The following is a 19,792-nucleotide window of genomic DNA, read 5'->3' on the forward strand; positions in this document are numbered from 1 at the left end:
AATAACTTTGTTATAATGTTTACGTACCTGAGTGAGCTACCTCCCGTCACGGAAATTTAGTACTAAGATGTATATAAGGTCCAAGTAAAATTTTTTGAAACCGAATAGTTCTATGTCCAATGTAAACCTCCAAAAATTTAAACCTTTAAGGTGCTAGGGATGAAAAAAATATTTAAAAATTTAACAAACTTATTTTATAATTCTATTAGTGAACCTGTCAATGCATCGCAATTGTTAAATATGTACAGGAATTGGATACCCCCCATTTACTTCTTTCTACCCCCTCTTTCTGCCTATCTCTCCGACTCCCTCTCTTCATCCATCTCCTCCTCCTCCTCCCCTCTCTCTGTCCATCATGTCCTCCCCCTCTCTCTGTGGGTACCTGCTTCCCCTCTCTTTCTCCCCACTCTCTCTCCACCACCTCCTCCCCTGACTCGCTGACCATCTCCTCGTTTCCTCTCTGTCCCTTTCCTCTCTCTTTTCCTCCCCTTACTCCCTCTCCCTGACCTTGAGCCTTGCTTCTTGCTATTTCAAATCAAAATTCCGTAGTTCATTTCTAACCATAAGTCGATGAGCCATAAATAAACTTTCCTTTTTTGCGAAAACCAACTGCGAGCAAGAAAACAAAACAGCATACTGTGTGTACAATTTTCCTTTAGAAGTATGTATAGCAAGAAAGGATTTCTATGGAAGAAACAATTTCTCTAATGGTTGAAATGCCCTGCTATCGTCGCTAAAACTGACTGTAAGAAAGAAAACATTAAAAAAGCACATTTTCAATCAGAGAACATCATAGAACTTTCTTTGTCGAGTCGGTTTTAACAGAAAACCTGTACGTTGTTGTAACCTTCGTCCGTTCGAATGTTTGTGTTAGAGTATCGCGTATAAATTAGAAGTAAACTGGTCCAGAACTTTTCAGGGTTTTTGCTAACGACGTTTCACCCTTATACACTGGTGTCTAAAATTAAAGCAACAAACAGAATTTGTGCAAGTTTGCGTTTATTTTGCAACAAAATAATATAAACACGTGATAGTAAAGTAGAAACAATGTAAAGGACACAGAACTTAAAGAACAGCAACACACATAACAGTAGACAATAATGATCTTCGTCTTTTTCACTCAGTATGGGGTGTGCCCACCTGTGGCAGCAAAACAGGGCAGACAACGACGGGGGACGCTGTGAATGATGTCATCAATCTCATGTTGAGACAATAATGGCCATACTTCCTGCAGAGCTGCTCGAAAGTCTTGGAGAGTGGTTGTGGATATTGACGTGATGCAGCCCGTCACCCTAGTGCGTCCCAGACATGTTAGAGCGAGCAGACCACGCCACGCGTGCAATATCCTCCGTTTCCAAGAAAACATCAACCACTTATGCTCTACGAGGTCGAGAATTATCGTCCATTAGTACGAAATCTGGTCCAACAGCATCTAGCAACAAGTGCAGATGAGGTCCCAAGATTTCATCACAATACCTGACAGCAATTAAACCTTGCTGTGTCATCCATATAATTTCTTGGAGAGGTGTTCAAGTGTCCCACACAATGCCTGCCCACACCATTAGTGATCTTCCTCGATATCGGTTTTTCGCTCCAGAGGCGAATCCTTGGAGGATCACTCTTCACACCAATTTGGGTCTCATCTGTGAAAAGAAAATTGTCCCACTGTTCGATCGTCCAGGTGGCATGTCAACGACTCGACTCTAGACATATCCTGCTGTGAGGACGCGTCAGAGTTACACACACAGAAGGTCTCCGACAATAAAGGCCACTCTGCAGAAGCTTTCTGTACGCCGTTTGTCTCGATACAACACGTCCAGTGGATACTGCGAGGTCATATGCCAACTGCCATGCCGTACTAAGATGGTTCTGTTGTGCCCTTACAGGCAAACAACGGTCCTCTCTTTCCGGTGTCACAAGTGGTCAACCCTGCCTTGGTCTTCGGGATACAGTGTCGAAACCTCCTAGAAACAACGGAACTATTCACACTAAGCCATCGGGGCCAAATACTTTGCTACTGTCCTCCTTCCTTTCTGTCTATGTCCCTCCACCACAGAGAGTCTGGTAGGTGTATTCCCAGTACCGTACTGCACTGTCTGTGATTGTAGCAGCGATTCTGGATGTGGGGCTACTCCGGAAACATAACTCTGTTTGATAGGTGTCCTGACGTCATCGTTGCCGTGATTGTCCGTTGACGGGATACCATCTTTGGTGCAGAACAGGATAGTACGGACATCAGTTACATGATCCATTTATTATTTTATATGGGACACTCGAATGGTCGTGCTTTCCTCTGATGTGCATGGCTAGCGATTCCTGTTTGACAGAGGTGCTATATCAACATCTGCTTTAGATGCCCTTGAGAATTCCGGCCGGAGTGACCGAGCGGTTCTAGGCGCTACAGTCTGGAACCGCGCGACCGCTACGGTCGCAGGTTCTAATCCTGCCTTGGGCATGGATGTTTGTGATGTCCTTAGGTTAGTTCGGTTTAAGTAGTTCTAAGTTCTAGGGGACTGATGACCTCAGAAGTTAAGTCCCATAGTGTTCAGAGCCATTTTTTGCCCTTGAGAATGAGTCATCCTGAGAACTAGTAGTGCTTCAAGAGGTACAATTTCCACGTACAGCCTGGTAGAACGACGTCTTTCTTCAGATTAGTCGAGACTGTGGTGCCGACCCAGAAGAAGCTTCCGATTTTGTTTCTATATTATCTGTAGCTTAATTAATTTACATTTCATGAACTGACTGCAGTAAGGTATGTGATATTAAAGACACTGCGAGAAGGGGATTGCCGTGCGTATTTAAGGAGTGGCGGGGATGGTCAATAAGGGCAGTTTGTCGGCTGTGTTTGAAGACAACAACAATATCGGTATGTGCACGTTTCCGTCCGCCACGTTTTTGGACTTGTGATTTTTCAGATTTGCGTACAGCTAAATTTTCATAGAGCACACACTGATATATTGATTAATTTAGGAAACTTTGAAAAGAGCGGAGATTTTAGCGTGAGCTGTCTTTGCATTTGTACGAGGGTCGGTCAAAAAGTAATGCCTCCCATTTTTTTTCTACTTAAAGAAATTAAGTTAAGTGAAAAATTTGAATTTGGCGCCATTCCTCAAACCTTCTTCTGCAATCCACTGCAGTAGTAACTTTCTGTGTCAACAGGTGGCAGCACAGCAGAAGTTTGTAAGATGGCCGACATCGATGTTCGTTTGAGACAGCGTTGTGTGATTGAATTCTTGAATGCAGAAGGTGAAACGCCCATACGCATTCATGAAAGACTGAAGAAGGTGTATGGTGTTGTGACAGTGGATGTCAGCACTGTTAGACGATGGGTTCGTCGTTGTAAGGAAGCTGAAGGGCAAACACCGTTGACTGACGAAAAGCGGAGCGGCAGGCCGGTGAGTGCAGTGACTCCACACAACATTCAGCAAGTTGATGACATCATTCGTGGTGACCGTCGGGTGACTGCAGATCAAGTGTGTCGCATTATTTCTCTTAGTAAAGGCAGTGTGATCACGATTATTAAACAATTGGGGTACTCAAAAGTTTGTGCACGGTGGGTTCCAAGAATGTTAACCGATCAGAATAAAGAGGCAAGGAAAACAATAGCCTCCCAACACTTGCAGCGCTTCCGTTTGGAGGGAGATGAGTTTCTGAAAAAAATTGTGACCGGGGACGAAACATGGGTGCATTTTTTTGAACCCGAATCAAAGAGGCAGTCAATGGAGTGGCGTCACACAAGCTCGCCGAGGAAGAAAAAATTCAAAACTGTGCGATCGGCAGGGAAAGTTATGGCAACAGTTTTCTGGGATACAGAGGGTGTGATTCTGGTTGATTTTTTGGAGCAGGGATGCACAATAAATTCTGTTCAATACGTCACAACCCTCAACAAACGTCTTCAGCGAGTTCGCCCAACAAAATCAATGGCAGATGTTCTTCTTTTGCATGACAATGCAAGACCACACACCAGTCGTCACACCTCTGATGAGATTGTCAAAATTGGATGGGAAGTTTTGCCTCATCCCCCATACAGCCCTGACCTGGCACCATCAGACTTCCATCTGTTCGGGCCACTAAAAGAAGCTCATCGTGGGATTCATTTTGAAGATGAGGAGGCCGTCAAAACATCTGTGCGTCAATGGCTTAGGAAGCAGAGCTGTGATTTTTACCGTGCTGGGATACATGCCCTTGTTCAAAGATGGACCAAAACTGTAGAGATGGGCGGAGATTACATTGAAAAATGACAAAATGATCCTCAATGTTGTGGTTTTCAACCTATGTAATTGCATTTAAATTTCCTGACAATTAAACGTAGAAAAAAAAATAGGAGGCATTACTTTTTGACTGACCCTCGTACATCAGGACACGTAACTGAAGCGTTTGAACTTGAAGGTTAACGGCGAAGTACAGATGCAATGAACTTTGTTATATTGTGAATTAGACACAGGACGGGGAAACAGTGGTTTGTTGCTTTAATTTTGGACACTAGTGTATGTTACACGCATATTTATTTATTATATGCATTCGCAACATTAGCCTAAATGGTTCAAATGGTTCTAAGCACTACGAGACTTAACATCTGAGGTCATCAGTCCTCTAGAACGTAGAACTACTTATACCTAACTAACCTAAGGACATCACACACATCCATGCCCGAGTCAGGATTCGAACCTGCGACCGTAGCAGCAGCGCGGCTCCGGACTGAAGCGCCTAGAACCACTCGGACACAGCGGCCAGCCATTAGCCTAAGTCCACCCAAATGTTCACTAGAGTATCATGTAAAAATTTTATGTAAATTGGGCAAGTACTTTTGGAAAGCCGGCCGAAGTGGCCGAGCGGTTCTAGGCGCTACAGTCTGGATTCGCGTGACCGCTACGGTCGCAGGTTCGAATCCTACCTTGGGCATGGATGTGTGTGATGTCCTTAGGTTAGTTAGTTTTAAGTAGTTCTAAGTTCTATGGGACTGATGACCTCAGAAGTTGAGTACCATAGTGCTCAGAGCCATTTGAACCATTTTGAACTTTTGAAAATATTTGGTAACAATGTTAACCAACAGTTTGTCTTTAAACAGTAGTTTAGTTTAAGAAGTAACGTATCTCTGCATTGTTAGTGGGAAGAATATTCCAACGTAAACTACAGGAAAACATAGCTTCGAAATAGTTTACATGTCCCATACTCCTCGGTCTTCCCTTACAGGTAGAAAAGATAATGAAGTGCGTTAATCTGATACGGAAGAAAATGTCCCGGGATTGAGAAGCTGGTATCATGCTGTACAGAGCAATGCAAAACTATCGTAGCCATCGTAGCTATCGTAGACTATTTCAACAAATGCGTTACGAATGAACGGACGATGAAGCGGCTTGCGACTGGACATAACGGGGCCTCTGGCTCACCTGTGGGCAGAGAGCAGCTGAAGAGGACGGCGCACAGACAACAAGCAAGGACGACGCGCGTCGCGACGGCGGCGGCCATGGCGGCGTCTGGCGGACTGAGAGGCCGACTTGGCGCTGATAAAGCGATCACCGACAGCCGCGCCTCTGGCCGCTGTTTGCTTTGCCTATCTCGACACAGATAGGCTACAGGCCCGCATCTCAATCGACACCATCGAACGATTCTTTTCATTATTTGGTTTTTCTTCCAAAGTACAAGTACAGCGTTAGTAACTGTTCCATCACACTCGCTCTACATTCAGCACTTAACGAGACATCTCCACCTACTTTACTAAACGGTACTCAAATACAGCTGCGGGTTGCCTATCTAACGGACGTCAGGGGCAACAAAACATGGAATTTCAGTATTTCATGTAATTACTGACCGAATTTAACAATGTAACGAGGTGTCATAATCTACTCATTAAGAGATGTAATTTTACCTAAAGGTTTAACTCAATAATTAATATAAAAATTTTTCTTGAGAGGGAATAGCTTCTGTCTACAAATCAGCACTGTTTTAGAAAGAGCCGCTCGTGCAAAACTCAGCTTGCCCTTTTCTCACGTGACATACGGCGAACTGTGGGTGAGGGGCAACAGGCGGAGTCCATATTCCCGGATTTCCGAAAGCATTTGACACAGTGCCACACTGCACACTGGTACCGAAGGTACGCGCACACAGATATCTGAGCGGCTCGAAGATTTATTGAGTGACAGAGCCCAGTATTTTGTCCTCGAAAGCCGGCCGGAGTGGCCGCGCAGTTCTAGGCGCTACGGTCTGGAACCGAGCGACCGCTACGGTCGCAGGTTCGAATCCTGCCTCGGGCATGGATGTGTGTGATGTCCTTAGGTTAGTTAGGTTTAATTAGTTCTAAGTTCTAGGCGACTGATGACCTCAGAAGTTAAGTCGCATAGTGCTCAGAGCCTTTTTTTTTTTTTTTTTTTTTTTTTTTTTTTTTTTTTTTTTTTTTTTTTGTCCTCGAAAGCGAGTGTTCATCAGATGGTTCAAATGGCTCTGACCACTATGGGACTTAACATCTGAGGTCATCAGCCCCTAGAACATAGAACTACTTAGACCTAACTAAACAAAGGACATCACACACATCCACGTCCGAGGTACGATTCGAACCTGCGTCCGTAGCAGTCGCGTAGTTCCAGACTGAAGCGCCTAGAACCGCTCGGCCACAAGGACCGGCGAGTGTTCATCAGATACAAGGATACCGTCAGGAGTGCCCCAGGAAAGAATCATAGTATTGTTACTATTTGCTGTATACATAAATGATCTGTCAGACACGATCGGCAGCAATCTTCTTTCGTTTACTGATGATAATGCTGTCCATGGGAAAGATACAAGATACAAGGATACCAGATGACTTTAGATAAAACTTCTAGTTGATGTGATAAATGGCACCTAGCTCTAAATGTATAAAAATGCAAATTCATGCTGGTGAGTACGAGAAACAAACCCATAATGTTCGGATATGATACTCATAGTGTGTTGCTTAACACAGTCACGTCTTTTAAATATCTAGGCGCACCGCTGCTGCAAGGCAGTATGAAATGGAGTGAGCAGATAAGAACTATAGTACAGAAGGTGAATGGTCGAATTCGGTTTATAGGGAGAATTTTAGAAAAGTGTGTCTCATCTATAAAGGAGATCGCATTTAGGACACTGGTTCCACCCAATGTTGAGTACCGTCCGGGTGTTTGGGATCAGCACCAAGTCGTATTAAAGGAAGACATGGCAGCAATTCAGGGGCGAGCTACTAGATTTATTATTGTAGGTTCGAACAATTTGCAAGTATTACAAAGATGCTTCAGGACCTCAGTTGGGAATCAGTGAAAGGAAGACGACGTTCTTTATGAAGAGCACTATTAAGAAAATTAAAGAACAGACGTCTGAGGCTGACTGTAGAGCGATTCCAATGCCACCAATGTACATCTCGTTTATGGACCACGAAGATATGTTGACAGTGATTATGGCTCGTATGGAGACATACAGACAGCTTTTTTTTTTCATTTCTCAGTTTGCGAGTGGAACAGAAAAGGAAATGTCTAGTAGTGGTACAGGGTACCCTCCGAGACACACCATACGGCATATGCATGTATGTACGCGTAGAAGCCGACTATTGCAGTTGGAGACTATATGTAACGAGTGTAAAGGGTAGTGCAGATATTTCTATTGGTGACTGAGGACGGGTACTGAACTACATTACATCAGCATTTTCTTCATTTGTAAACTAAAAACTGTAGCAATTATGAGTATCTTATTTCTAGGTTTGTTAGTGTCTGCAAGTACATGCGGAGAGGGCAAGCCATAAATGTTTATTTCTCCCTGGGCAGCAGATCAGGCGTTGATATATGGACACGTGCACAAATTATCGACGCTACAATCATTCTGTAGTTTAGAATGGAAGCATGTAGCTACTACCAGCAAATTTTACCCGTAAGTTCAAACCTTTTCGAAACTTCTCCTCGCTGAACCCCCGCCTCCCTCCCCCGCAACGCAAGGGCAAACGTTTATCGTTTATCACATTTCCCCTGTTCATACTGTAAAATTTCAACATCAGACATGACATATAACTTATTACTTCTGTTGCAGATACTATCCACAGTCTTCACAGAACGTACAGTCGTGCTCAAAAGTATCCGAATGACCTGAATTGCATTTCACCTAATTCGAATGCAACCCACATAGCGCAGCTGTCTATCAGGTCCTCTAATCGCTCCTCGGTACAGTCGTTAGACTATTGAATATGGTTCCAACAAGTCACCACTAGAACACACTGCTCTGTACGACAATAACTAATGATGTAAAGTAATACCAAGGTACTACAAATATCAGGGAACATCTTATCACAGATAAGACGGTCCTTAAGGCTTGTAAGCTCACATTTATTACAATAAATAACATACTTGAAATGTTACCACTCTCATTATTACGCCAGATAAGTAATTCACGTAGTAAGTTCGTCGTATTCATGATTTTCTCTTCAAAGTAACATACCGTACATATTATTTAACACAAAATGACATTAAAAATTTAAGTTATTCACGAGCAGCTAGTTGAGAATATGTATGAACTTCAAATTACACGTCGAACTGTCTCGTTCTGCATATGGATTCAAACCCAGGTCAAGCAGACTAAGCAAAGACTTCGTGACTGACGGAAACTAACAGTCATTCCTGACTAGGCATACAGAGAATGATATAACTCGATTTTAGACAGTATCAGTTAGCAAATATCAACTTTAAATTACATAACGTAAACATTTTTAACGGATGCGAATTCCTACCCAGCATCTATTGTCCTTGTTAACGAACTACGAGAGATGTTACATATTGCTTCTTAACAAGAAACTTACTTGAAATGCCGTGAGGTATAGCTTTGTGTTGGACAGGGATTCAAACCCAGAACCTAATTAGATTGTCATCGAAGCACAATCAACTGTGACATATCGGATTTTCTCGGCAGTCGCTAGATGTTTTAACTGAAATGACGAGACGAAACATTATTTTTTTCTTTTCCAGAACTCCAACCTGGCACCTGCCGCTGTTATATTCTAGAGAAAACGAACGTTAAAATGGGTTTGTTACACCAGCAGCGACATGTGAGCATATTTGAACTATAAATAATATGACAAAGAGTTCAGTGCTGACTGGTAATCGAACCCCACACATATCGTTATTGAGTGCACACAAAGAGACGTCAGCTACCGATTTTTTTCTCCACCAGCAGCTCGGAATAACGTGCTTGAACTTACAGTGATCTCGCAAACAGATTTGTATCTCACTAGGACTCAAAACGTCAGATACCGTGAGTGTTGACAACGAATGAAAATACATTAAAAATCAAAATTATTATCCACCAGCAGATAGGTGTTCTCATGCTAGAGCTTGATAATACATAATGAAAGCTTTAGTGCCGGGTCAGGATTCGAACCCTTTCACGCGCAGTATGTGACGATGTTGAGGAATCTGCAGTTTTGAACAAACAAAAAAATGCAGTCGGGCTGTATTGTCATGGAGGGATCAAATTCCGCGTTAAGGGCGGTCTGCGTTGTATTTCCAGTTCAGAATCAATTTTATCGACATATAGAAGCTCAAATAAAATATGTAATAAGTGTCCTGTGGTACTACATAGCGTTTGTTTCGTCACTAGAAATAAATAACTAGTATGAGAAAGGTTACTGTTATTAGAGTTTCTACGTGTTGCGTCCTAACGTCTACTTGGCAGAGAAGGAATATCATGTTTAACTTGAATGTCAGACCACAATGCTATTATACCTTGTAAGAGGTCCATAATTAAGGAATTTCTTGCTAGCACACTCGAGCAGATGTAATTTCGATGGATTGCTCACGCGCTGCCTGCGATATGTAAGTTGTAAGAGAATCTCAGACCAGAGAGCAGTGTTGTATGCAGTAAGTAGTAACGAGCAGTCGTGTGTATGGAGTTGGCTGGGCCGGTCGTGCGGAGCGATGGCGGAGTCTGAACGGTATAATATAAGGTAAAATCAATGTAGTATTGTTATATCAAGTACCATGTAAGTGTTTTAAAAAAATCTCTTAACGATAATCTTTCTCATAAAAAGTAACTTTTGACAATCATTCATTTCAATTTAAAGAATTTACTAATTTCTCCAATCCTTGGTCATCCCGATTACTGAAAAGAAAAATCAGTTGTTTCCTTTTATACATGACAAATCTATCGGCCAGCATTGCACTCGGCTGTGCCAGACTAATTTCTTATAGGAGCAGATGTAGATGCGTTATCCGGCGACCTTATTCAGGTAAGAATTTTCAATTTTTTTCAGAATGATCTTTCAGGGCCATGTCGCAGCACTGCTGGCGTCCAAAATTTACCAGTTTAAACTCACAGTCAATTGTTGAAAGGTTATAAGTGAGCCACAATTTTTTATTGAGAGATTAGTCACTTTTTTTGTTATTGATAGGTTACGCAATTTTCTGCTCGGAGGTTACACTAAATGTCAATGTTATAGTTATGTTTTTTACTGTTGGGAGGTTTCGGAACTTTTTCTGTTGGGAGGTTACACTAAATGTGAATGATATTCATATTATTTATTTTTGGGAGGTTACAACCATCTTCACTTGGCGTTGCCAGAAGAGAACAGAAAATGTCTCTCCTTATCAAAAATCACCAGCAGAAGTTGGAATCGAACCCTGACCATAAGTATATGAACCTCACATCAATCCAAGAGACAACCAAATTCTCTGCACTAGCCCTCATTTTTCTATCATAACAATGTTGCCCCACACTGGATGAGAATTCTGACATGCAGGTTCCCTGTAGTGGTTTCCAGCATGTTCAGTACATTCATTTACTTGGTTGACCATATCGCCATGAACTAGCTGCCTCGGATACCCAGCGCATACATTCGACTCTGTTTTGTAATCACCGAAATAAAATCACGCAACTGACACCTACACAGAAATGCCAACAGGGTAGGATGCAGAAATTTAAATAGGAAGTGTTCCTTTCGACTTGAGCTACTCTATTGCGCTAGCTGTTTGTTGAAAACGTTGTGCAGTGCAAAAGAAAAGCTCTAATTGTCTGTCTCTCATAAGTCTAGTTCCGGGCATATGCATTATCTCACAGCACTGTTCAATGCGGAAGTTCTGGAGGAGTTGTGGTTGACTTCTGGACGGGCTCTAGCTACATGTCAGCTAGAAGCATAACAGTAAGCGTCTCGTGCTGTTGATAAGACATTACGAGTTTCGGTGCATTCATTGCCGCATTTTTTAAAACGCAATACTGCTGTCTACTGAAGTTATCGATCTAATGGAACTTTGAACATAATTCCCTTCACTTCTCAACCCAAAATTGTCGCATGTTGAAGAATGGCTAACTTCTGCGTCATTTTGTTCTTTTCAGGTTTAATAGATGGCCAGGCTGCAGATGCATCTCGTAACTCCTGTATTATGTATGGGGAGAGCGCATCGTGCCAAAATACGTCAGAAAAGTATTTTCTACATTAGTCGTGTGGCAGTGGCATTTCATTCTTCATCAAACCTTGTTTGACAGCTTTAACGCAGAACAAGTTTTCTACATGCATGTAATCAATAAACTACATGTGCATTGTCAGACTGTTACAGATAACATCAGAGAATTGGCTTATATCGTTGATGACTAATTTCTCTCTCATGTTAACTAATGTTTTAACAACACTAAAAGGAACCTCACGAAAATTGTGCACTGTATTGTAAGAAATGAAATAAAACTACCCACGATAACCTTACAGCGAAAGTCTGTTTCAATAAAACTGTTCACAAGCGTACCTCTATCGGCATGAATTAGTAAAATACTAATCACTTAGATTTCGATTGGGTCTGTGTTTGATTAGTGTGCTGTGCCATACTCAAGTGGTATGCAGATGTGGCACTTCATAAATAAAGTTATGTATTCCTAGAAACCGAAAATTTGCTTGCAAGTAGCGGAAAGAGGCGTTACCTGTTGTGCAGCATTGTAAGTTTTTCAGCATTGCAATATGAGCCGTAATTATTTTCTTGCGATTTCCTTATCGATGTGTGATCTGACTGCTTGTAGCTCTTTCACAGAAGGGATAAAATCGTTACAGTCAGCAAGACTGGAACCGCAAACCATAACAGACGCTTTCTTACAGGTTAGTACGTTTCCACCGAGCTGGGGAAGAGGTATGCGTCTAGGTTTCCTCTTACGAGAACAATTGTGGCTAGAACTCGTAAAAACGCTATTTAAAGGACGAGATTAGATGCGATTTCCTTATCGATGTGTGATCTGACTGCTTGTAGCTCTTTCACAGAAGGGATAAAATCGTTACAGTCAGCAAGACTGGAACCGCAAACCATAACAGACGCTTTCTTACAGGTTAGCACGTTTCCACCGAGCTGGGGAAGAGGTATGCGTCTAGGTTTCCTCTTACGAGAACAATTGTGGCTAGAACTCGTAAAAACGCTATTTAAAGGACGAGATTAGATGCGATTTTCACGTGCAGCGACTTTCCTGGACTGAAAACCGTAAATTTACAATCTTTTGTTACAGCTCAAGCGATAATAACTCAGATTATTCTATGGAAATGACAGGAAAAATCAAGTGAACTTTGAGGCTTAATTGCGTGCACACTAGGAAGTAACTCGTCGATCACAGAGTTGCCAAACACACCTTGCCTCGTTGCCAAATTTCAGTTGCATTACCAGCAGGAAGAAGACGAACCGATGTGATCCTACAGTGGGCTGGGAAGTGACCATAGCTGACGTCTCAAAGACGCGGCTGCTTCGGCCTGGAATACGTAATCCGTCTGATTCACATTTCTGTAACTGTGTTTAGGGTGTGGAGCGAAGTTACTAATAATACTCAGAACTGATTGCAATCGAAGCTTCATAAATCAGTAACTCTCATAGTTGATTTTATATTTCTTTCGTAAGTGTACTCCAAACTCAGATATTCGTTGACGAACGTTTTCGTGCCTCGCCAATAGTCGAAACAAATAAAAATTAAAAATGAATGTGTGTGTGTGTGTGTGTGTGTGTGTGTGTGTGTGTGAGAGAGAGAGAGAGAGAGAGAGAGAGAGAGAGAGAAGAGAGAGAGAGTTAGGGAGAGAGATAAAAATAAAAAAGAATGAGAGAAAGAGTAAAAAATTGTTGCAAAAAAACTGAATCATGGTATGTAAAGAAATCTTTCATTAAAATGACACGTTCCACATCATTACGAAATGTCGAATTCATGATCTATGGAACATATCGCTAGTACAACGAGATACTATCTATCACCTATCCTCGCTTTACATCACGAGACGAACATGTCGTCACCGAGCTGATATTTGAAATACATTTCTGTTTTCTCTCTCTGTCTCTCTCTCTATTTTTATTTTTATTTTCTGAGGAAATCATCGAGAAGCACTAGTAATAAGCAAGTAGGCATGTAATCTATTTACAGTTATTTTCATTGGGATACATAATGCAAAAATACACTTTTTAAGTGTATTATTGCGTAATTCCAATTATTGACAGTCTATTCGTGAGATTGCTCGCAATCAGTGGGGTGAAACCTGTCACAGAAGCAAGCAAAACACAAATATTTCCTGCACATTGCGCTACTCTCAAACGAAAGAGATGACAGCAATGGGATGCCGGTGATGCAGGCAATAACACCCAACTATTTCTACCGACTTAACACCATGACGACAGACAAATTGGCGCTACTCTCAAACGAAAGAGATGTCAGCAATGGGATGCCGGTGATGCAGGCAATAACACCCAACTATTTCTACCGACTTAACACCATGACGACAGACAAATTGGCGTCTCAGTGGATTATAATTCGTTAGCCTTCTTGCGACCTCGTTCTAATACCTCGTGGGAGCAGGTATAATATTTTGCTTTTTGAACACCGAGTAGTAACACATATAGATAGTAGATGGAATGATACAAAGAAACAATGGGTATGGATCCAGTCCGTCATTAGAAGACTAAACAAGAGTGAAACATTATGAATGCAATTCATACGCTGGTTTGTAGACATTATTTGTAAAGATCTGAAGATGAAAAAGCGCAGATCTGCACAGTGCCCGCATCTGCACTTTAGTTTCTATCCACACCCATGAGTCTAGTGGTTTCCTTGTATCCTCCCAACTACTAAAATTAGTTTTGAGAGCAACATTAGCTACAGCGTTCGAAGTATTCATAGTATTGAAATCGTGTGTGTAAACGCCTTCCGATGCCCACTCAAAGAAGACAAGGATACACAGTCTAGCTACAGTATTATAATTACGCCTCAGTTTGTGGATGAACTCAGACTTAGGTTGATAATCATTTTGAATATGTGGCACTACTGTACCCATTGGTGTTAAACTCGTTGTCATCCAATGATTCCCGCAGCTACAGGAATACTACTTATGATACCTCTTAGACAAAATGCGTATGTAGTGCTATAAGACGATAAGATCGACTTGACACAAACTGCGGGAAGTTTGTTTCAGAACCTTCATACCTGGATAACGAGCTTTTCCTATTTGAGATATCTGTGAACGTTGCTGCATTAGATGATTTAAGAAGAAACTAAATTCCTTCAGCTACGACAATGTTTAAAGAAATCGTCTTAACGGCACTAAATCGTGGTTTGTGAATCGTTTACTGGCCGTACTCTACTGAATTTGGCTGGTTGGAAGGCAATAAGCTTACTGACAAATTTCACACAGGGGAAAAGGGGGGACGAAATGTCTCCCCTGGAAGGTCATGTTGTTTTATTTAAATGATTACAAAATCAGCTAACACGAACAGTGAGGCTGTCAGTGTAAGTACATTATTGTTGTCAGTATGAAGTTGCACTGCCCAGGGCCTGTAATGATAAAGGGCCCGTTTACGTCAGGCATATTGTATACAGAAGACTAAATTCTACAATCCGTATGCATTGCATACACACAGAAATTACTGTTACAGTGTACTGTTGGAGCCCAATGAGTGAACTGCATATTTTCCGGTGAGAAAGAGCACTGGTAAACAGCCTTCGCTACATTAGGTTACTTAAACTGGTCTCACTCTGAGCTAGAATTTATGGTCAGCGGATAAGTATAAGGTCACTGCGTCGGATGCGGGTTTTGCAACTGTGAAATACTTTCCTAAATTATAGAAGCGAATATTACATTTGAACTAATAATGCGAAAATTTTGAACTTGAATAGCTTAGAATGAAAATCTTTCTGTTTATTGTAAAGGAAAATAATTGATTTTCTAAGACATTCTCTGCCATACACAACTTGAAACAGGTCACGTCGACCAAACCATGTGGAAGAACTGACAGCGACGTCTATCGGAAGGCAGTAAGACCCCTGCGCTTTTCGTCTGACGCTATTCGACAGCCATTTCTAGGTGCAAGTAAATTAAGAAAGGCAGAGCGTTTTTGTTACCAAGTAACGTCTTCATCAATTACTTTAGTTTTAATGTAATCTGCGAGTAATATGATAAGGACTCCGTAGACAAGGAAAGAACCTCTTCTTTGGCATCTACTTCTATAATGACCAAAAGACATTAAATGATCTTCAAGCACATGTGTTCCAGCAACGGTATGAAGAAAATGATAGTAATAATGAAGGTAATAATCGAATTTTCCGGTAACTTCACACTTCACAGTGGATTTTCTCGAACTAAGAAATTTACTGATTTAGTGAAAATTTCAAAATGGCTTCACATCAAGGCTATGATGCCTAGAAGAGTCTTTACCTCCTGCTGACATGAGAATAGCATAGTCTCCAAGTCAGAAGATTGCTTCTACTTTACCATTTAATAGACTCACATTTTTTCCACCGTGACTAATTTTGTAAGCTAAGCACATCATCCGTTTCAGCATACTCCTGGGGCTGGGAAATGTGGCCACAATGGTCTGGTGGAACGAACTATCACAGGTGCAATGCGTGGGTTCAGGCATTTACTTTTAAGAGGCACAAACAGATTTCCTTTACCTCTGGTGACCTCAAGAGAAAGACGTTATAATCCAGAATCCGCATTAAACATCACGTTCCTTCTTTACCAACTTGGCAGAGCCGGTTTACGTTGGGAAATGACATAGGCGGAAGTCATGGTAAACAAAAATACTGTCTCCAGTAAACTTACTTACGTTAGAAAATTTTTATTTTATTTGATGAACCGATAGCCCTTTAAAGGAACAGGGCTCTTACTTTACTTGTACTTGATTGAATTAGAGACGTTGAAAAATTTGATGCTGAACTGTGATTCGAATTCGTATCTCCTCTTTCGAGGATCTGAATCTCTCGGAACAGTATAGTTCAATCATTTCGTTCCTTTTCCCATGACTGTAATTTTCTCTAGGTCTCCTCCAAAGGTAAGTATGTAGGTCCGATTCCTGATCCAGTACAAAAATATTCATAATATCATTTCAAGTCTGCTGGTCAAAATTATCGTGTATTTTTAATGTCTGTTCATGTGTTGCCAACAATCGCAATAGGTGTCGTTATTTCTGGTCTAACATGCACACATCTTACTGTTGGTGAGTAAGCAATTGATACCCAAGCTACGTTCGCGGATGATAAAGAAAGACGGTAGGTGTGCGGTTCGATTATCGCTCAGGCCCAAAAATTTGTATCCTTATTTTAGATTCAAACAGCTAGCAGCTGGTAGGAAACACCGATACGAAACATTTGATTTTGCTTAGTTAACAGCCCGTTTGCGAGGTGGGTTCATATCTCCGTCACAGAACTTCGAATCATATGCTTCATCTTTAAATGCATGAAACTTTGTTCCTTCTGGATGGAGGTATACCACACATCTTTCGTGGTTAGTTAACAGGGACAAAAGGGTCTTTATAGGCGTCCCGGTTTATTACAAAAACTGTCGTCTTTTATATTCAAGTTTAGATTAGGTAACTGATATTGGCGAAAATTTCTGTAATTCGTGCCACTTTATGACTATTCAGCAACACTTGTTCCATAGATCATGAATACGACATTTCGTAATGATGTGGAACGTGTCATTTTAATGAAAGATTTCTTTACATACCATGATTCAGTTTTTTTGCAACAATTTTTTACTCTTTCTCTCATTCTTTTTTATTTTTATCTCTCTCCCTCACTCTCTCTCTCTCTCTCTCTCTCTCTCTCTCTCTCTCTCTCTCTCTCTCTCTCTCTCTCTCTCTCTCTCACACACACACACACACACATTCTTTTTTAATTTTTAATTGTTTGTTGTGCTCGACTACCGGCGAGGCACGAAAACGTTCGTCAATGAGTTTCTGAGTTTGGAGTAAACTTACGAAAGAAATTCAAAATCAACTATGAGAGTTACTGATTTATGAAACTTAGATTGCAGTCAGTTCTGAGTATTATTAGTAACTTCGCTACACTCCCTAAACACAGTTACAAAAATTTGAATCAGACGGACTACGTATGCCAGGCCGAAGCAGCCGCGTCTTTGAGACGTCAGCTATGGTCACTTCCCAGCCCACTGTAGGATCACATCGGATCGTCTTCTTCCTGCTGGTAATGTAACTAAGATTTGGCAACAAGGTAAGGTATGTTTGGCAACTCTGTGATCGACGAGTTACTTCCTGGTGTGCACGCAATTAAGCCTCAAAGTTCACTTGATTTTTCCTGTCATTTCGATAGAATAATCTGAGTTATTATCGCTTGAGCTGTAACAAAAGATTGTAAATTTACGGTTTTCAGTCCAGGAAAGTCGCTGCACGTGAAAATCGCATCTAATCTCGTCCTTTAAATAGCGTTTTTACGAGTTCTAGATACAATTGTTCTCGTAAGAGGAAACCTACACGCATACCTCTTCCCCAGCTCGGTGGAAACGTGCTAACCTGTAAGAAAGCGTCTGTTATGGTTTTGCGGTTCCAGACTTGCTGACTGTAACGATTTTATCCCTTCTGTGAAAGAGCTACAAGCAGTCAGATCACACATCGATAAGGAAATCGCAAGAAAATAATTACGGCGCATATTGCAATTCTGAAAAACTTACAATGCTGCACAACAGGTAAAGCCTCTTTCCGCTACTGGCAAGCAAATTTTCGGTTTCTAGGAACACATAACTTTATTTATGAAATGCCACATCTGCATACCACTTGAGTATGACACAGCACACTAATCAAACACAGACCCAATCGAAATCTAAGTGATTAGCATTTTACTAATTCGTGACGATAGAGGCACGCTTGTGAACAGTTTTATTGAAACAGACTTTCGCTGTAAGGTTATCGTGGGTAGTTTTATTTCATTTCTTATAATACAGTGCACAATTTTCGTGAGGTTCCTTTTAGTGTTGTTAAAACATTAGTTAACATGAGAGAGAAATTAGTCATCAACGATATAAGCCAATTCTCTGATGTTATCTACAACAGTCTGACAATGCACATGTAGTTTATTGATTACATGCATGTAGAAAACTTGTTCTGCGTTAAAGCTGTCAAACAAGGTTTGATGAAGAATGAAATGCCACTGCCACACGACTAATGTAGAAAATACTTTTCTGACGTATTTTGGCACGATGCGTTCTCCCCATACATAATACAGGAGTTTCGAGATGCATCTGCAGCCTGGCCATCTATTAAACCTGGAAAGAACAAAATGACGCAGAAGTTAGCCATTCTTCCACATGCGACAATTTTGGGTTTAGAAGTGAAGGGAATTATGTTCAAAGTTCCATTAGATCGATAACTTCAGCAGACAGCAGTATTGCGTTTTAAAAAATGTAGCAGTGAATGCACCGAAACTCGTGATGTCTTATCAACAGCGCGAGACGCTTACTGTTATGCTACTAGCTGACATGTAGCTAGAGCCCGTCCAGAAGTCAACCACAACTCCTCCAGAACTTCCACATTGAACAGTGCTGTGAGAGAATGCATATGGCCGGATCTAGACTTCTGAGAGACAGACAGTTAGAGCTTCTCTTTTGCACTGCACAACGTTTTCAACAAACAGCTAGCGCAATAGAGTAGCTCAAGTCGAAAGGAACACTTCCTATTTAGATTTCTGCATCCTAACCTGTTGGCATTTCTGTGTAGATATCAGTTGCGTGATTTTATTTCGGTGATTACAAAATAGAGTCGAATGTATGCACTGGGTATTCAAGGCAGATAGTTCATGGCGATTTGGTCAACCAAGTAAATGAATGTACTGAACATACTGCAAACCACAACAGGGAGCCTATGTGTCAGAATTCTCATCGAGCGTGGGGCAATTGTTATGATAGAAAAATGAGGGCTAGTGCAGACCATTTGGTGGTCTCTTGGATTGATGCTAGGTTCATATATTTATGGTCAGGGTTCGATTCCAACTTCTGCTGGTGATTTTTGATAAGGAGAGACATTTTCCGTTCTCTTCCGGCAACGCCAAGTGAAGAAGGTATAATAGCATTGTGGTCTGACATTCAAGTTAAATATGATATTCCTTCTTTACCAAGTAGACGTTAGGACACGACATGTAGACACTCTATCAACAGTAACCTATCTCATACTAGTTATTTATTTCTAGTAACGAAACAAACGCTATGTAGGGTCACAGGCCACTTATTCCATCTTTTATTTGAGCTTCTGTATGTCAATAAAATTGGTTCTGAAATTGGAATGCAATTCAGACCGCCCTTAATGCGAAATTTTATCCCCTCGTGACAATACAGCTCGACTGCAATTTGTTGTATGTTCAAAACTCCTGATTCCTCAATATCTCCACATATTGCACGTGAATGGGTTTGAATCCTGGCCCGGCACTAAAGCTTTCATTAAGTGTAATCGAGCTCTAGAAATAGGACACCTATCCGCTGATAGATAATAATTTTGATTTTTAATGTATTTTCATTCGTTGTCAACACTAAGTGAGACACAGATCAGTTTGCGAGATCACTGTAAGTTCAAACACG

General features: G+C 41.2%; 1 protein-coding gene across 1 annotated transcript in view; it reads right to left on the reverse strand.

The window, feature by feature from the left end:
- Positions 1 to 5,469, reverse strand: part of LOC124796097 (leucine-rich repeat extensin-like protein 2) — a 41,213-nt gene extending 35,744 nt beyond the window's left edge. Inside the window, exon 1 of the mRNA XM_047260183.1 lies at positions 5,391 to 5,469. Coding sequence (XP_047116139.1) covers positions 5,391 to 5,469 — 79 coding nt within the window. The remainder of the gene's footprint in view (positions 1 to 5,390) is intronic.
- Positions 5,470 to 19,792: the final 14,323 nt, after the last annotated feature.

This window comes from Schistocerca piceifrons, chromosome 4, assembly GCF_021461385.2.
Source record: "Schistocerca piceifrons isolate TAMUIC-IGC-003096 chromosome 4, iqSchPice1.1, whole genome shotgun sequence".
In the NCBI taxonomy this organism is placed as follows: Eukaryota; Metazoa; Arthropoda; class Insecta; order Orthoptera; family Acrididae; genus Schistocerca; species Schistocerca piceifrons.